Source organism: Scomber japonicus, chromosome 19 (assembly GCF_027409825.1).
Source record: "Scomber japonicus isolate fScoJap1 chromosome 19, fScoJap1.pri, whole genome shotgun sequence".
In the NCBI taxonomy this organism is placed as follows: Eukaryota; Metazoa; Chordata; class Actinopteri; order Scombriformes; family Scombridae; genus Scomber; species Scomber japonicus.
In genome coordinates this window covers 25,129,914-25,147,697 of record NC_070596.1, presented here as the reverse complement: position 1 = coordinate 25,147,697, position 17,784 = coordinate 25,129,914, and the positions used below count along the sequence as shown (strand labels likewise).

The 17,784-nt window shown below is 39.0% G+C and overlaps 1 protein-coding gene across 1 annotated transcript in view; it reads right to left on the bottom strand.

Annotated features, from left to right (window-relative positions):
* Nucleotides 1-13,396, bottom strand: part of LOC128380745 (homer protein homolog 1-like) — a 28,043-nt gene extending 14,647 nt beyond the window's left edge. The window contains exon 1 of the mRNA XM_053340634.1: nt 13,204-13,396. Within this exon, the coding sequence (XP_053196609.1) occupies nt 13,204-13,208 (5 nt within the window). The 5' untranslated portion in view covers nt 13,209-13,396. The remainder of the gene's footprint in view (nt 1-13,203) is intronic.
* Between the last annotated feature and the right edge of the window lie 4,388 nt (nt 13,397-17,784).

Sequence of the window (17,784 nt, the reverse complement as noted above, 5' to 3'; positions counted from 1 at the left end):
TTAGATAAAACACTATAAGCTGCTGCAAAAATCTAATAAATCTGCATTTATTAAATTTCCTAAAGACAAATAAACTATAATTCCTTCATCCCATCGTTGTTTGGAGTTAATGAACCTTTGCAGAGGCAAGAGTCATTAGTAATGATTTATGTTCAACATGAAATAATGTCACACAAACAATCATAATGCAACATTAAGCAACTGAAATTACAACACTGAAGTTGTCGGTGGGAAACATAAAAGTTAAAATAAATGCAGACTGTAACCTGGATGCAGTTAAAAAAAAGGAAAAAAGGCAGATGGAGAGGGGTGATGAGGTGGGGGGGCGTCTTTCTTGAAACTCGCTGCCTCGTGTGTGTGTGTGTGTGTGTGTGTGTGTGTGTGTGGGCGGTTGAGATGAAATCAGGCAGGAATTATGCATTTTTTAAAAGCAGCAAAAGAAAAGGGCAGATAAGCTTATTTGCCTCTACGTTTTTTTTCTTCTTTTTAATAACAAGTGTATCAAAGCTCACAGAGAAATGGACAGCCATCATCTTCCCTAGCGGCGGAGATGACGGCCTCCAGCTCAGGTATAATTACAGTGAAGGTGTAAGAGGTGCTCACAACGTCGCCTGATGGGCTATAAATGAGTCTCTGCACACCGACGCAGCTCTTCAGCAACTTGCATGACAAAACTCGGGATTAGACTCATTTAAAAACACACACACACACACACACACACACACACACACACACACACACACACACCGGTCGGTCGATTGATTGGAGCTAAACAAGATCAGTGGGTTCAGATCAATATTGTGGAAAGAAAGAGCTGACATGTCACTCATTTCAATTATCTTTAGTAGCAGCTCTCAAAGTGACTCCAAAGACCTCGTGTGTGTGCGTGTGTGTATTAGCCAGATCTGACCAGCAGGGGGTGTACGCTGACGTAGATGCGACGAAGGGAGGTAACCTCATTGCATCGCATGCCAAAAGGTGACCTGGAAGCACCTGTGCCGACATACAGGAGATCAGCAGTTTCTGGGCGGCTTCCAGTCGTTGCTTATAGCTTTAAAGCTATCGGGGGTCTTGGATTAAAAACGAAAAAATGAGCTATAACTGAATCATGGTTGGAAATCCTATGGGGGTTTTTTTGGCTGGGAGATGTAAAGACTCAGGAGCAGATAGTAAAAAAATGTAAAAGACAGAGTTTTAAAGTGTAAATGGAGTTATATTTGTAGTTCTACCTTTTAAATACAAGAATCCACACATTATGCTGCAATTTCCTCATCTATAACGGCATTAAAAGCTTATTTTCATTATTATGTAATTTCAGTGTTAATGGCAACTGACAAGCAGAAAGACTTGGTGTGTTTAATTGTTTTAAAACTAATTGAAAGAGACAATTCAAGCAGTGAGTGGATATTCTCCTAAAACGTTACCACAAAATTACACTTACGTGCCGATATACACAATAATCTTACGTTAGCAAGAGTTTTATTGATGTTTATCATGTTCAAAATATTCATTTACCCTCCTGTTGTCCTCGAGTCAAGGAAGGAAGTTAGGAAGGGAGGAAGAAGGAAGGAAAGGAGGGAGGGAGGGAGGAAAGACGGAAGGAAAGGAGGGAAAGAGAGAAGGAGGGAGGGAGGGAAGAAGGACAGAAGGAAGGAAGGGAGGAAGAAGGAAGGAAAGGTGGGACGTTTGGGAAGGAAGGAAGATAGGAGGGAGGGAGGAAAGAAGGAAGGAAAGGAGGGAGGGAGGGAAGAAGGACAGAAGGAAGGAAGGAAGGAGGGAGGGAGGGAGGAAAGAAGGAAGGAGGGAGGGAAGGAAGGGAAAAGAGGAGGAGGAAAGAATTACAGAATAAAGGAAGGAAGGAAGGAAGGTAGGAGGGAAAAAGGACAGAAGGAAGGGAGGAAGGAAGGAATGTGGGAGGGAGGAAGGAGGGAAGGAAAGAAAGACAGAAGGGAGGAAGGAAGAAGGAGGGAAGGAAGGTAGGAGGGAGGGAGGGAAGGAAGGGAGGAAGGAAGGAAAGAGAGAAGGATGGAAGGAGGAAAGGAGGAGCAGTCAAAACAGGAGGAAGACAGGAAGGTTAAGTGTGTTAGCATTTAACACAAAGTACAGCTGGATTATTGGGTAGGTCATTAGTTTCGTAGGTATCTAATGAACTTAGACACTACATGGAAAGTTACCAAAAAGGAAAAGAGAGGGTATCACTAAAAGTCAGTAGGATACATCATCTAGAAACCAGGAAGTTCTGTAGAAAGTTTGACTTCAACACACAAAGTATATGTTGAGATATTTCACTGAATAAATGAAAACCTTTGATGACACAGTTAAAGTGTTTAGGGTTCATTCTCTGGGCACCATGAACATTTGTACAATATTTCAATGCTTCAAATAGTAATACTAAAAAATCTAAAATGTCAACCTTATGTCGATGCTAAAAAAAGTTAAGTTAAAACCGTTTCTCTTTCCATGTGCTTATGATTGAACTCTTTTAAAGAACTTTTGCATTTATATATATGTTCTTTATTATTAATTTCAATGCAAATCATCAATTTTATATCATTTTTTAGTCTAGCTTTTTGTTTTCTTTTTATCATAATTGGGATTTCTGGTTTTTAATTGTACGTGTTAATGTTTTGACTGTTTAATATTGTGTTTTTATATAAAGCACATTTAGTTGCCCCTGTGTATTAAAGTCGTTATATAAATAAAGCTGCCTTGCCATCACCAAAGTCACAAAGATTCATCATCTGGGGACCATGAATATCCAAATAACTTGGAAATCAAACCAATAAATGTTCAGATATATCAGCCTGAACCATAAAGGTGGACCGATAAGTCATCATTATGATCCCTGATTCGTGGAGCCGCTCCAATTTCATGACTTTAAAAAAAAAGAAAGAGTAATGCAAGATAATGACGTCTATACATGTTTTGGTTACCATGTTGATACCCGTATCTAAGACAGGTATCAAGATGCAAAACGTCTGTCCAAAATGCAAATGCGCAATCACTTCCAGCTCGTGTTACATCGAGTCACAGAGAGTCTAGATCCTCTTTCACACACCTTCGTCACTCTGGACTACAGCGGACGAAAATAAACACCAAGGCCGATGCCTGATCCTGATCCTGAGATCCTGGGCTGGCAGTTACAGTCATGCCACATTTAGGCAAGTCTATAAGCCACTAAAAGACAGTCAAAACATTTTATTACGGCTCTTAAATCTGTTTTTAGCTAACAATATAATCTCCTGTTGTATTTTGGTTGACTAAACAAGAGAAAAATGTGCTTAACTGGGCAAAAAAAAGACTTCAATCCACCAAAAAAACAACCTGAGATGAGCTTTTTATCTTGACGCCAGGCATATTTAATGTAGATTTGGTTCTAAGATGTCTATCGTCGATGTGCCAGGCTTCCAGGGAAAGATTAGAGATTGTCTGGTTGGGGATTGTCCCGGTTCTCCTCTGGGACAGACTTGATTGTTCTCCTCTCTGGGAAGCTCTCGTCGTGTCTCGGTGTGTTAATTAAGTCAGCAGAGCGGAGACTCGACAGATGTTATTTAAAGATAGACACAGTTAATCAGAGAGAGAGAGAAAGAAAGAGAGAGAGAGATAGTGGTAATGTGAGATTATGTTCGTGGGATTCACACCAGTTCGTACAGTACAGGAGCTGGCAGGTCACCAGAGGAGATGGTGTGAATGTAACTGGACTAAATTTATATTTACAGGTACAGTATGTTAAATATGAGGTGTATTTATATATGGTACAGTACGCTGGTGAGCTAATGGATATGAAGAGTTCTGTCACTACATTTGGTTTCGTGTGAGTCAAAGATCATCGTTTGATTTTACTTCCTCTGACATAATTTGCTTATGGCAGCTCCACGTTTTCTTATCTCTCAGGACCGGTTCTGGGTTGAGCTACCATGTAAAACCAGCCGCTCGTATTTACCGTCAAATAAGTCACTGTTGCTGCCAGCGTGGAGCTTTTCCGTTCGCCCCCACACACGTACTCAGTTTACAATGACAACAGAGGGAACATTTATAACAAGATTCATTCTTTGTATGTTTTGTAACAATGGGTCGTTGATTTCAGACTCAGGTAGATAAAAAGCTGGATGCTCGTTTTGTAATCACGAACTACAAGAGTTGGTTGATAACTGGCTTATTAATATTTCCAATGGAGAGCCTCGATCTCAATGGGATAAATAAATAAAAGGTTAAATATGAATATCGTAGAGGACCAATCGGTAAACTGTGTTAAAGCCAAGAGACTGGAGAGAAACAAGAAAGAAGAAAATGGAAATTAATCACCAAATTTGGAAAATGTTCTGTATTTTCATTGGTTTTAATATGGGGCAAAATACTGATTTTAAGAACATTAATCATATTTTAAGGCTTGACTTGATTAAATCACAACTTTAATTTGACTGTCTTCAACTCTGCTCAATACAACGTGAAGGTTTCCATTAGCCATGACTTGAAAGGGGGGTCAAGTGGCTGCCCCTACCAAATTTTAAGCACGTAATTTCATGTTTCAGGGCGTTATTAACCTGACAGCACGGCCCGGCTGAAAATCCGCCCCGCTGCTGCTGCTGTGCGTTTCTATGAGACTGTGTGGCGATTGTTGGCCCATAATCCCTTTTCACAATGAACCGTACTGTGGCATTCGAGTCTCAATGACAAGCGCTTTGACAGAGGAATCCGACCGCAGATGTTATCAAATCAGCAGTTCCCCCCACTTAGAAACATTCATGAAAACAAGAAGACGCACACACACAGAAAAACAGTGTTTATAAAGCGGGAAACAAAGACGTAGACTGTGTGAGACTGAAGGGTAAATTGTTCCGAGTTTGCTTCGGACTGCAGACAGTATGTTCTTTATCACCACACGATGATAATTTAGTAAAAAAAAAATCAGTCAACTGGGACATTGAGTTTTGAGTTTAGTTGATGCATGCCATATTTATCCTCCGATCAACTTAAGACTCAGGCTTTAGCAGCATTTATGTATTTAGTATTAGTTTTAGTTCATGGGATTGAGAGGAATTATTTATTGCCACAGTTAATGATTCCTAATTCCTGAGTGCTTATGAATTTATACTGGGCTGCTATTTATTACTTTGATTCGCTGTTTGGTCCATAAAATATCAGAAATGCATAAAAAATGTGCCATGACGTATTAAACATATTACATTCTGTTTGGTAATGTCTGTCTTATAGTTTAAATCCAAAAGATATTTAGTTGAATATCAAAAAATTTAACAAAAACACACATTTAAAAAGATGGAGAAAGTGATATTTTAGCATTTGTGCCCTAAAAAATAGCTTATGTGATTTAACCCTCCTGTTGTCCTTGGGTCAAGGAAGGAAGGGAGGAAGGAAAGGAGGAAGGAAAGGAGGAAGGAAAGAAGGAAGGAAAGGAGGAAGGAAGGAAGGAAGGGAGGAAGGAAGGAAAAGAGGAAGGAAGGGAGTAAAGATGGAAGGAAGGGAAGGAAGGAAGGAAAGAAGCTAGGAAGGAGGGAGTAAAGAAGGAACGCGGAAGGGAGGGAGAAAGGAAAAGAGGAAAGAAGGAAGGAAGGAGGAAGGAAGGAAGGAACACTCAAAACAGACGGGGTCAATTTGACCCGGGAGGACGACACAAAGGTTAATCAATTATCAAAAATATAGATGTTTCGGTTGTTTTTTCTTAAACTGTTGTCAAAGTGTCTTAATTTAAACCAGTAACAGGGTTTTTGAATATTACGAACATTTGCCACTAAAATATGATACAATTCTTTGGCTCTACATTATGATTATTAAACTAAAAACGATCTAATCTCTATATAAACTTGCTTTTATGCAATTGCTATCTTTTCTAAACCGTAAAATATGATTTTTCTTTTGTCCACTTGGGGGCAGCAAAAACAAGCGTTGCACAAAACTGACACATCGAGCTGAAATAGCAAACAATTGTCTATTCAAACTTCTAAGAGACATTTTCACATAAATAACTGGATTTATGGACAATATTTAGTAATTGCCTCTAGTGGACAGCACAGACAGACAGTTTATCAGCTCTCCACTGCAGCTTAAGCAAAATAAAATCACAATCTTATTATAAAACGTCTTCTCTCGAGATGTGATATGACTTTACGATAAGGGCCTCAAGACATTCAGAATTTAATATCATCTTTTATGACTCAAACTTAATATTATCTTTTATGATTTCAAATTTTCTTCCTTATATTAGGAAGAAAATTTGTTTCTATTACATGTTTTATTTTTTCCTCCTAGTATTTTCTCCTCATTATCAACGTTTTTGCCTTCACACGACTCCAAAAAAATGGGAATTCAAAGCCATATTAATTCAAGTTATCATAATAAATAGCAAAAATTAATCTGACTACATGAAAACAGAAGAAATAATAAAAATCCACAGTTACCCTAACATCATCTTGCTGTGTCAGAGCAGTCTGAGCCTCGCTAGGAGCAGGAAAAATAACCCTGCATTACTAACTTAGCTGCTGCTGCTGCTGCGTCGTCATGGTAACAGCCATGTGACTCAGGGCCGGTCATGAGCTGTGAACACATCCTCTCCAACTCCATCTCTCTCTCTCTCTCTCTCTCTCTCTCCTTCCCACATGCTCTCACGCCCCAATCCGCTCCCAGTGTCCCTATCGTATCGGTTAACCCACTCGCAGGAGGAAGGCTTGGCGGGGATTTCGGCGAGGCAGAAGCTCCCGTTTAAAAAAAACCAAAAAAACCCATATGTCTCGCACATGCACACACACACACACACACACATCTCAGAGCTGTGAGTGTGTTTATATGTAAAAAACTGATCTCAGCGACACTTTCAATCTTCTATTGTGGGGATGTCAAACATGCGGCCCGTGGGCCAGATCCGGCCCGCCGAGGTGTCTAATCCGGCCCACTTTCCTTATTCCTCCCTTCCTTCCTTTCTGTCTTCTTTTTCTTCCTTCCTTCCTTCCTTCCTTCCTGTCTTATTTTCCTTCCTTCCTTCTTTCTTTTTCTTCCTTCCTTCCTTCCTTCCTGTCTTATTTTCCTTCCTTCCTTCTTTCTTTTTCTTCCTTCTTTCCTTCCTTCCTGTCTTATTTTCCTACCTACCTTCCTTCCTTCCTTCCTTCCTTCCTTCCTTCCTTCCTTCCTTCCTTCTTTTTAAATTGGGCATTATGTGGCCCTTGAATGAAAATGAGTTTGACACCCAAGTTCTATTTGTACCATTTTTCAAAGTAAGAGTGAAGTTTTGTGTCTTTTTCTAATATCTTCAAGTCTGACAGGAAGTAAAAGGTTTAAGAAAATAAAAGCCTTATGTCATAAAGATCAATAAAGGAAGTGAATTAAAAAAAGACAACATGGTGAAAACTTAAACTTAACACAATACTACTCATAACACACTACATTTAAACACTAGACACTTTAAATGGGTTTTAATTATTATTATCTGGTCCTTAGAGGAGCATTAACTCATTCTGTCATATCACTATGAATATAAATGAATGATAATTAGATAAACCTGCACTTGATATTTTAAATTAAGGCTGCAACTAATGATTATACTCATTATGAATAATTATTCTGCTGCCTGTTATTTCCTTTATTCTCTAAAAGTCTATTAAAGCTCAAATAGTGTTTCCAGACCTCATCTTAAAATGCCTTTTTTATTCTTAACTTATCCTCTAAAACCTAATTTATTGTCATATACGCCCAAAGAAAAGCAGCTAATCCTCACCTTAGAGACGCTGAAACCAGATAATAATTGGCACTTTTCCTTTAAATGGACTGAAACAGGTAACTGATTATGATAATAGCTGCAGATTAACTCTCCTGTAGTTGACTGATGGACTAATTGAGTAATCATTGGTCATGTGGTCAAGAGCGTTTAAAGCAGGGGTGTCAAACATGCGGCCCGCAGGCCAGATATGGCCCGCCAAAGAGTGCGATTTGGCCCACTTGCCATCCAGTGCTCTTTTCCTTCCTTCTTTCTATCTGTCCTTCCTTTCTCCCTTCCTTCCTTCCTTTCTTCCTTCCTTCCATTCTTCCTTCTGTCCTTTCTTCCTCCCATCTGTCCTTCCTTCCTTTCTCCCTTCCTTCCGTCTGTCCTTCCTTCCTTTCGTCCTTCTATCTGTCCTTCCTTCCTTTCTTCCTTCTGTCCTTCCTTCCATTCTTCCATCTGTCCTTCCTTCTTTTCTTCCTTCTGTCCTTCCTTCCTTTCTTCCTTCTGTCCTTCCTTCCTTTCTCCCTTCCTTCCTTCTGTCCTTCCTTCCTTCCTTCCTTTCTCCCTTCCTTCCTTCTGTCCTTCCTTCCTTTCTTCCTTCTATCTGTCCTTCCTTCCTTTCTTCCTTCTGTCCTTCCTTCCTTCCTTATTTCCTTCTTTCCTTCCATCTTTTTAATGATCCGGCCCACATGAGATCAAATTGGTCTGTATGTGGCCCTTGAATGAAAATGAGTTTGACACCTCTGGTTTAAAGGGATAGTTTCGATTTTCTTAAGTGGGGTCGTATGAGGTAGGGGTCTAGATCACATGACCAACGATTACTCAGTTAGTCCATCAGTCAATCACAGGAACATTAACAGGAAACTCTCATCATTACATCATTCAGTAACAAAAGTGCCAATTATTCTCTGGATTCAGCTTCAAGTTGATGCTTTTTTTAGTCGTATGACAATAAATGAGGTTTAGAGTTTAGGTTAAATAGATAAAATGTCACTATAAAAAGGTCTGAAAGCTTGGGAAGGATTTTTTGTTTTGCTATTTAAGCTTTAATAGACAAAAATATGAAAAGAGTGTAGAAAATAAAAAGGTAGAGTACCCTTTAAAAAACAACCATGTACAGTAATTACCTTCCATTTTTATTCTTTTGTCATTAAATAAGAGGAAAAAACTACAATCTTATACTTCTCTAACTTTTACACCAAATCTCCAAGTTATACTTAGTCTTGCATGTAATGTCCTTATTAATAGAGTCAGAAGGTTAATTGGGAACTATTTTGATTATTAAGTAATTGTTTAAAATCAATCAATTTTCTAAAACAAAAATGCCATTTAAACAAGTTATTTAGTTACATCATCCATCCTCTATGTGAGGATTTGCTGCCTGTCTTTGGTTTTACACCACTGTAAATTATACAAATTATATTTAGTCCTATCTAAAATATAAATATACCATAAATTAAAATGATCTCTTGCAGTAGAGACTGTGCTTTAAACTTTACAGGTGTCCATAAAACTTTTAAAATAGGCTGCGTTATCTCACTATGGCATATAAAGTGCTCACTAATAGAGCCAGAAAATTACTATTTGGATTATTTAGTAATTGTTTAAATCATTTTTTTAACCAAACATGCCACACACAAAAAAGTTATTTAGTTAGATCTTTGCCTATGTGAGGATTTGATGCTTTTCTTTTGTTTTACTATCAAAAATATAAAGTATACTATAAATTTAAATTATAGTATATATAGTATAGAGTGTGGTTTAAACTTTACAGGTGTCAATAAAACTTTTAAAATATGCTAGCATATAATGTGCTCACTAATATAGCTAGAAAATCACTTTTTTGATCATTAAGTAATAGTTTAAATCATTTTTTTAACCAATAATGCATTTTCTCCTATGTGAGGATTTGGTTATTGGACAGTAGCTGCTCGCCTGACAAAGGAAAGTAGAAAGCGTTGCCAATATTGTAATCCTGGACACTGCTTCATCCCACGGTGCCAAGTTTTCGGGGAGGAAAAGCTAAGATTACAATCATCTATTATACACCAAGAGAAGCTGTCGGGCGTAGAGAGAGCGAACGTGTTGGAACAGTCAACACAAGACTTGCTAATTAAGGAGTTAAGTGCATCTCTCTCTCTCTCTCTCTCTCTCTCTCTCTCTCTCTCTCTCTCTCTCTCTCTCTCTCTCTCTCTCTCTCTCTCTCTCTCTCTCTCTCTCTCTCTCTCTCTCTCTCTCTCTCTCTCTCTCTCTCTCTCTCTCTCTCTCTCTCTCTCTCTCTCTCTCTCTCTCTGACTGAGGGGGGATTGATTGATGCCTGGATTATAAGCATTGGCCTTGAGAATTACAGAGGATGTGCTTTGCATCCTCTACACCCCCTCCTCCTCCAACCCCCCTCCTCCTACTCCTCCTACCCCTCTTACCCCCCACCCTCCTCCTCCTCCTCCTCCTCCCATCCACAATATGACAACAAACCAATCACATGCTACATCGTCTGCTTTCATCTGGTGTAAAGAACTAGGTCGCTCTTGATCAGGAGAATCACCATACATACATCTGCAGGTTCAGCTACACGCGTTACACCGAGAGCCAAGAGGGGAGAGGGGCAGGGGTGGGAGGGGAGAGGGGGGGGGCTGTCTCTTTCCCTTTCCTGTTTGACAGCATAAAATAAATACTATTCTTATTTGAACAGACATGAAAAACAAACATACATGTGTCTCACCTCCTAACCAGTGATGGGGAGTAACTAGTTACATGTAACAGTGTTAAAACAGATAATATTAATATTTACAAAAATGTGTTAGTCAGATCTTTAAGATTTTGCTCAGGTGGGTTTTTTTCCTAATTATTCCTAATTTAAATATTTAACATGTGACGAATACATATATTGCTGTTTTTAATTCTTTGAAATCATGATGTGAGCTTATTTGGAGCACACATGGGCTTAAATTGAATCACAGTACCAATTAAGCTCCATCACAGACTTTTAAAAAAAAAATCAAAATCAATTCAAATGAGAGATAAATGTTGCTTTATAAGAAATGATCTCCCTTATAAATCATGTCAGTATCCATGAAAAACACCTGAACTTAGATTTTGGTGCTTAATGGTTACACTTACCCTACACCTACCCTGAAAACATGTTACATTACTTTGATTAAGTCATTGAAATAGTTACATTACTTATTTCATTTTAAATAGAGTAACCAGTAATCTATAACCTCTTATATTTCCAAAGTAACCTTCCCAACTCTGCTCCTAATCATTATTAAAACTGCAATGAACCAACATATTGACTACTTAGTGAGCTGTGATACTTGACCTGCTCTCTGTCATTAATTTGAAACAGCAGCCTACTTCATTACAGCTCCTCTAATTATAATGTGTGGACTGGAGGCTGTGAGCGACGCTAATGACAGCTAATGCTATCAGTAGTAGCTTTAGTTGTTGTGTCTCTGCTGTCATATCTTCTTGAGTATTAACTAGGGCTGTCAAACGATTAATTTTTTTAATCGAGATTAATCGCAGAATTTCCATAGTTAATCGCGATTAATCACGTTTTGAATTGCATGTTTAAAATCCTGTTATTTTACATTTCAAGGCAGTTTTAAGCCCATAATGTAAAGCATTTCTTACCAGAGTGTCTTAACTGGGAATCAATCACGGCTCTGCTGCGACTCCCACACTCCAAAATGGTCCTTTGGTGGAGCTGAGGCTCGCTTGGCTGCACCTGGGTGTTTAGCGTGGAGGTGCTAACTCAAACTCCACGTACTCCGGTGGTAGTTAAACTCCGTTTGACACAGGTTGCATTTTACTTTTGACTTGTCAACTGAACCGTCTCCAAGTTTTTTAAAGTTAAACAAGCCGTTCAAAAGTCCAGTAGCTCTCTTACTTTCCATCAGCGCGGTAGGTTTACTGCAGGAGGCCACTTCAAAGCATAGCGCTACAGCTAGAGGAGCCGTCTACGGGTGAGTAGAAGGGACAAAAAGGCTTGCAACATTAAAATGTGATTTAAAAAAATTAACGCGTTATGGATTGCATTAATCTAATCGCGATTAACGCGTTAACGCTGACAGCCCTAGTATTAACACATGCTGCCAAGGTGGAAACAGGGCAGGAGTTTAAAGGAAAGGGTCATGATTCTTCACTCAGGTGCTCACATGAAGATTAAAGGAGGTTTTCCTCATTGCAGTCATTCCCAAAAAAACAAAACTTGTTACAGGAAGTCAATCCCGCCAACTTACATCAGCCTGTACAATGACTCTCTGTGTCAGGAGAGGGGACTCCCCCCTCTCTGACAGCTCACCTGGACTTTGTTGTATTATCGGTCACATCTGTTGTATTCATAATATTTTCATATATTTGATTTGAGTGTATATTATTCAGCCTTTTATTGCATTTGTTGGCTTTGCTCATTTTTCTTCCATATTGTAGTTTGATTTATGTCAGGAGGCTGGCTGCTGTGTCATTTTAATTCACCTTTGAGATAATAAAAGCATCTATTTATATATTAGTTCTGCTGGCTATTTAAAGATCCCCTTTAAATGTGTTTCTATGTAAAAATGAAACTCCACAATGTGTCCACACAGTCATTTAAAAGTTGATGTGAAACTTACTTGAGGCTTCAGCAGTGTCAATAAATTTGTCATATAAAGTATTTTTAGCATCAAATTCCCTTTTTCTGTTTCCCTTTTGAGATATGATGGACGTAGAGTAACAAAAAGATGGATTTTGGCACTAAAAAGACTGTAAAGTTAAAAGATATCTACTTGATTTGACTTATTTAACCTTTACTGCATGTTTCTTTTGACCTTTTTTCTCCCATATCATATTTTGATTTATGTCATTTTAGCTATCCCTTTAAGATCAAGTATATCTATATATGTAGTCCATATGTGCTATTAAAAGATCCCCTTTAAAATGTGCTTTCAATGTAAGTGGAGGGGGTTAAAATCCACCATGCGTCCACATTTTGTGCACAAATACATTTAAAAGTTGATGTGAAACTTTTATATTAAGCATCAAATTCCCTTTTTATGTTTCCTTGTTGAGCTGTGGTGAAAGTATAGTAACAAAAAAAGAGACTCAGGCACTAAAATCACTGCAACATTGAAAGATATCTACTTGATTTGACTCATTTAGACTACTGAAGCTTCCCCAAATTGGCTCTAAATTAAACTTTTAAACACTTTTTTTTTTTTTTTTTGGACAAACTTGCCAGACTGTTGTTCTTCCCACACACACACAAAACCAGACTTGAACAATTGTGCACTGATCCTTTAAAACGCCTTACTTCATACTGTTAGCCATGGGTGGCTTGCTAGTAGCTGTGTATTTGAGACTCAGCTTTTTGGGTACCCTGCTGTAACACACACACATACACACGCGCACACATACACAAAAAACACACACAAAAACGCACCAGATTGACATTTAAAGGGGTGACAATCACAGCATGACATTTTAACTCTACTACAAGTGAAGTTACGTACCCCATTTTTGCTGTTTTTGGCTGCTAAGTTGAGTCGAAAATGATCCTCTCTCTCTCTCCTTCTTTCTCTCTGGTGCCTCCCTCCCTCTCTCTCTGTGTGTGTGTGGAGGGGCGGGCTCGCGTCAGTGGTTGATCCGCTCTCTCGCGCACTTAAAGCGGCTCTGCTTGTTGTGCCTTCACGGCCGGACGGCGGAGCCACGGTGGCTCTTCTCACTCCGACATGACTCCTTCATCTCCTTCTTGTACTCCTTCTTGTTGATTGTAATAATGATGATGATGATGATGTGGTGGCTTTTGTGGTGTCTTTGGGTACATTTTTTTTTTGGTGTGGTGTTTTTTGGGGTGTTGGTTTTCACCCTAGAGAGCGTGTCGGTGCATGCATGATTATGACCGACACAAAAAAAACGCACACAAACAGCGGGCCAGCTACATTTAAACTCCTCGAGGGGGGTTTTTACGCACAAAATGAAGGATTACCAAGCTAAAAATCAGGCCAGGAGAGAAAGACCGAGTGATATTTATAGTCAAATAAAGCTCTAATGACTGAGTTCACTTACTTATATACTTAAATATAAGAAAAATGTCGAAAAAAGACGGAACGAAATGGGTTATATAGCTATCGCTGGTTAAAAAAGGCGCACAGCAAAGCTATCCAAAGCTATGCTCTTCTCTCTCTCTCTGTCTCTCTCACTTTAGGCTGCTTTACTACACAAATACAGATATATATGAGCTCGAGACTGATAAAAATACACCCTTTAATTTCCTATAAACCCGACACACTGTCCATAAATCCCACTTTTCAGTCGCTGGCTCTTCCTCGCCGTCCGCTGCTGCTGTGCCATCAAATATACCCCTCGTTCAACCTTGCCTTATAACATTAAGAGAGTTTCACTGGCACGGTGGTGGTGACAGACATCTTCTTTGAAGATTGAGCTTCATCGTCTTCCTTCAGCTGTTTTGTTGTGGAGAAAAAAGGAAAAGACAAAAAAAAAGACAGATGCATACTCCAGGCTTTATTATCATCACGTCCCGTCCTCCTCTCCTCTCCTGCAGCCAAAGATTACAGCTTCCAATCTTCCGACGTCGATTGCAACCAAAATAATGATAATAATAATATAAATTCACACCTACAAAAATATAATCACTGCCTCTTTTAACTTGTGGGTGCAGCAGGGGGTTTTAATAATGTGAATATTTGGTGATGTTGCCCCTCTTCTCATTCATTAGCTCTGCTCCATCCTCCTGCTCCTCTGCTGCTGCTGCTCAGTGGGAGCATTAATACTGACGACGTCATCACGTCATCCTCTGATATGTTGACGTAATTGGCAATAAAGTATGTCATCACATCCGGCAGTGATTTTTTCTTTATGTATTTTTCTTTATTTTTTATTAATTAAACATCCCCCTTTAGTCATTTAATAATAATAAAAAATATATAATAAAAATAATCTGCTTGGAACAATAATGTGTTTCTGATGTGTGTTTTTTTCCACACATGGAAAAAGTATAGTTATGTTAAAATCCTTAAAATTGCATCTATATTCTCATCTGAACATGCAAATATCATCTCAGAAATGTTCCTTTTAGACACAAGATGACTCCTACTTCACTGTAAAGTCTATTTATTTATTCAAACATGTTAAAATAACAAAATAAAATATATAGGCAGAAATTATTTAACAAAATAATAACCATTCAATGTTCAAAAGGTTTTAGGATGAATTAAGGAACTCCTCTAGTCCTACCTCCCTTTTTTATTTTAAGCTCTAATAATCAAATCAAGCCAAACACATTCAAAACAGTACAAGAGAATAAAAGACAATAATGACAACAAACAAATAAAAGAAAAAAACACAAGCCAAAATGTCACACTGTACCATTATACATTTATAATGTTGTGGAGAGAATCAAATGGTCTAAAGTGGTCTATCTTGCAACATAAAACACACAAACAAGTGATAAAGGCAGCAGTATTGGTCTGTAGTGTAACATTCATGCTTGGCCCTGCCTTATTTAATGTCATGCTAAAGTATTATGTCATTATTGTTTCAGAGTATAATGAATAAAACTGGATGTTTATGTGTAGCTACAGTGAAAGGACACTCAAGAACAGATTATGTGCAACTGATGATTGCCATCTTCTGGACAGTTACTGATAACGCTTAACCCTCCTGTTGTCCTCAAGTCAAGGAGGGAAGGGAGGAAGGAAGGAAGGAAAGGAGGAAGGAAGGAAGGAAAGGAGGAAGGAAGGGATGAAGAAGGCAGTAAAGGAGGGAGGGAGGAAGGAAGGAAGGGAGCAAGAAGGAAGGAAGGAAGGGAGCAAGAAGGAAGGAAGGGAGGAAGAAAGAAGGAAAGGAAGGAAGGGAGGAAGAAAGAAGGAAAGGAGGAAGGAAGAAAGAAGGAAAGGAGGAAGGAAGGAAGGAAGATAGGAGGGAGGGAGGAAACAAGGAAGGAAGGAGACAGGAAAAGAGGAAAGAAGGCTAGAGGGAAGGAAGAAACGAGGATGGAGGAAGGAAAGAAGGAAGGGAAGAAGGGAGGAAAGAGAGAAGGAAGGAAGGAATAGTCAAAACAGACGGGGTCAATTTGACCCGGGAGGACGACACAAAGGTTAAGAGAAGCAAAATATCAAGAATGTTAAAAAAAAAAAAAATTTAATTGGCAGAAAAAAGATGGACAGTGAAGACATTAAATCCTAAAAAATATACAAGAGAGGTAAAAATAAAAACCATCAGAGACAACCATAATTTATCAATATCTATCTACAGGAACAAATCAATTACAGTCCAGTCAGGTCAGCCCACAATCCTAAATTTACCTCAAAGGTCTTCACTATGTCGTGATGTCCTTGTGATGTCATGTGTTAGGGGTGTGTTTAATTCTCCTCTCCCTCGCAGGTGAGTGAGCCGGGCTGATTGCATTAACTCAGGCCACCTCGGCTCAGTGCTTTGTAGCTTATTTAAGACTCCTCTGTCTCATTCATTATGTGCTTTGACGTCCCTGCTGACGGACTCCCCTCTGCTTCTCCCCACAGGCGCCAACCTTGGTTTGGTTTCCGGCATGCTGCTCTCTCTCTTAACACCCTCACACAAAACACATTCATGAAGTCACCATCACCATCCAGCTCTTACACTACTGATCTCCAGGTTCAGGAGATCTGGATGCTTAACCCTCCTGTTGTCCACGAGTCAGTGAAGGAAAGGAGGAAGAAGGAAAGAAAGGAGGGAGGAAGGAAGGAAGGTAAGTAGGAGGGATGAAGAAGGAAGGAAAGGAAGGAGGAAGGAAGGAAGGAAGGAAAGGATGGAAGGAAGTAGGGAGGGAGGGAGGAAGTAGTGAGGAAAGAAGTAAGGTAGGAGGGAGAAAATAAAAGAGGAAGGGAGGAAAGAAAGAAGGATAGCAGAAAGAATGAAGGAAGGAAGGTAGGGGAGGAAAGAAAGAGAAGGAGGGAGGAAGGAAAGGAAGGAAGGGAGGAAGGAAAGGAAGGAAGGTAGGAGGGAGGGAGGAAGTAGTGAGGAAAGAAGGAAGGTAGGAGGGAGAAAGGGAGAAAGAAAAAGAGGAAGAAAGGAAGGAAGGAAGGAAAGAAGGAGGGAAGGAAGGAAGGAAGGAAGGAAGGAACAGTCAACAGGGTCAATTTGACCCGGGAGTACGACACAAAGGTTAATAAAGTAGCAGCAGATCGTTAATGTATAATATGTTAAACCATTTAGTGTTTTATAACCCTTTAAAATCTATTCTTTCACACAATTCTTTGCAAGTAGAAGAAAAAGTAAAGGATTTTAACTCTTAACTTTAACTTTACTTTTATAGATTTAGCGGGAAAAACAAGGCAAAACTCACAGATGCCATTTTTTATCGAAGAGAGAAAACAATTACGTTGTGAATAATGTAGGAATTACTTTTTGTCCTACTTGGTTTAACTAAACTCTAGAGTATAAATCATAGGAATGAATTATGTTATGTTCACTTCACAAGGACCACCTATCTCAAGCAGGGTGATTTATACTGACACATTGTAGTGAAATGAATAGAGACAATAGCTGCTTGACAGGTAGGAACACATGCAAACACATGCAAAACATCAAACATCTATTCTTTAGATGTCAGTTTATGCAAAGTATGGAGTGCCATTGCTGGTAAATTACAACAAATATGCAAAAACACTAGTATGGTATGGTGCTGAAATGGACTGTGTAAGTTTAACACCAGTACTGTCATAAAAGTGTCATGTCTATTGGGTAAAGTGTATGATTTAAGGACAACATGTCAGACTAGTTTACACATGAGGGCAACTTTTCCCCAGATACAACCCTGTTGACTAAAAGTGAAACCCTCGCCAGCTCCTCCAGTAGTATCACACTGCAAGACAGACATTAACAGGTGCAAGGTTTGACATTTTAATAGAAGTGTGGCTCAAGAGTAAAGAAAAGCAACCTTTGAAGCTGATTTTTTTTTTAAATGAAGTAGCATTACTCCAGAGTTGTCAAGGAGAAATGATAGAAGTGATAAAAATAGAGGTGGTGGTGCTCAAACTTGCTATTTTGTTCCAAGTTTGCTTTCCTCACTAGTTCAATTTCAACTTTTAAAG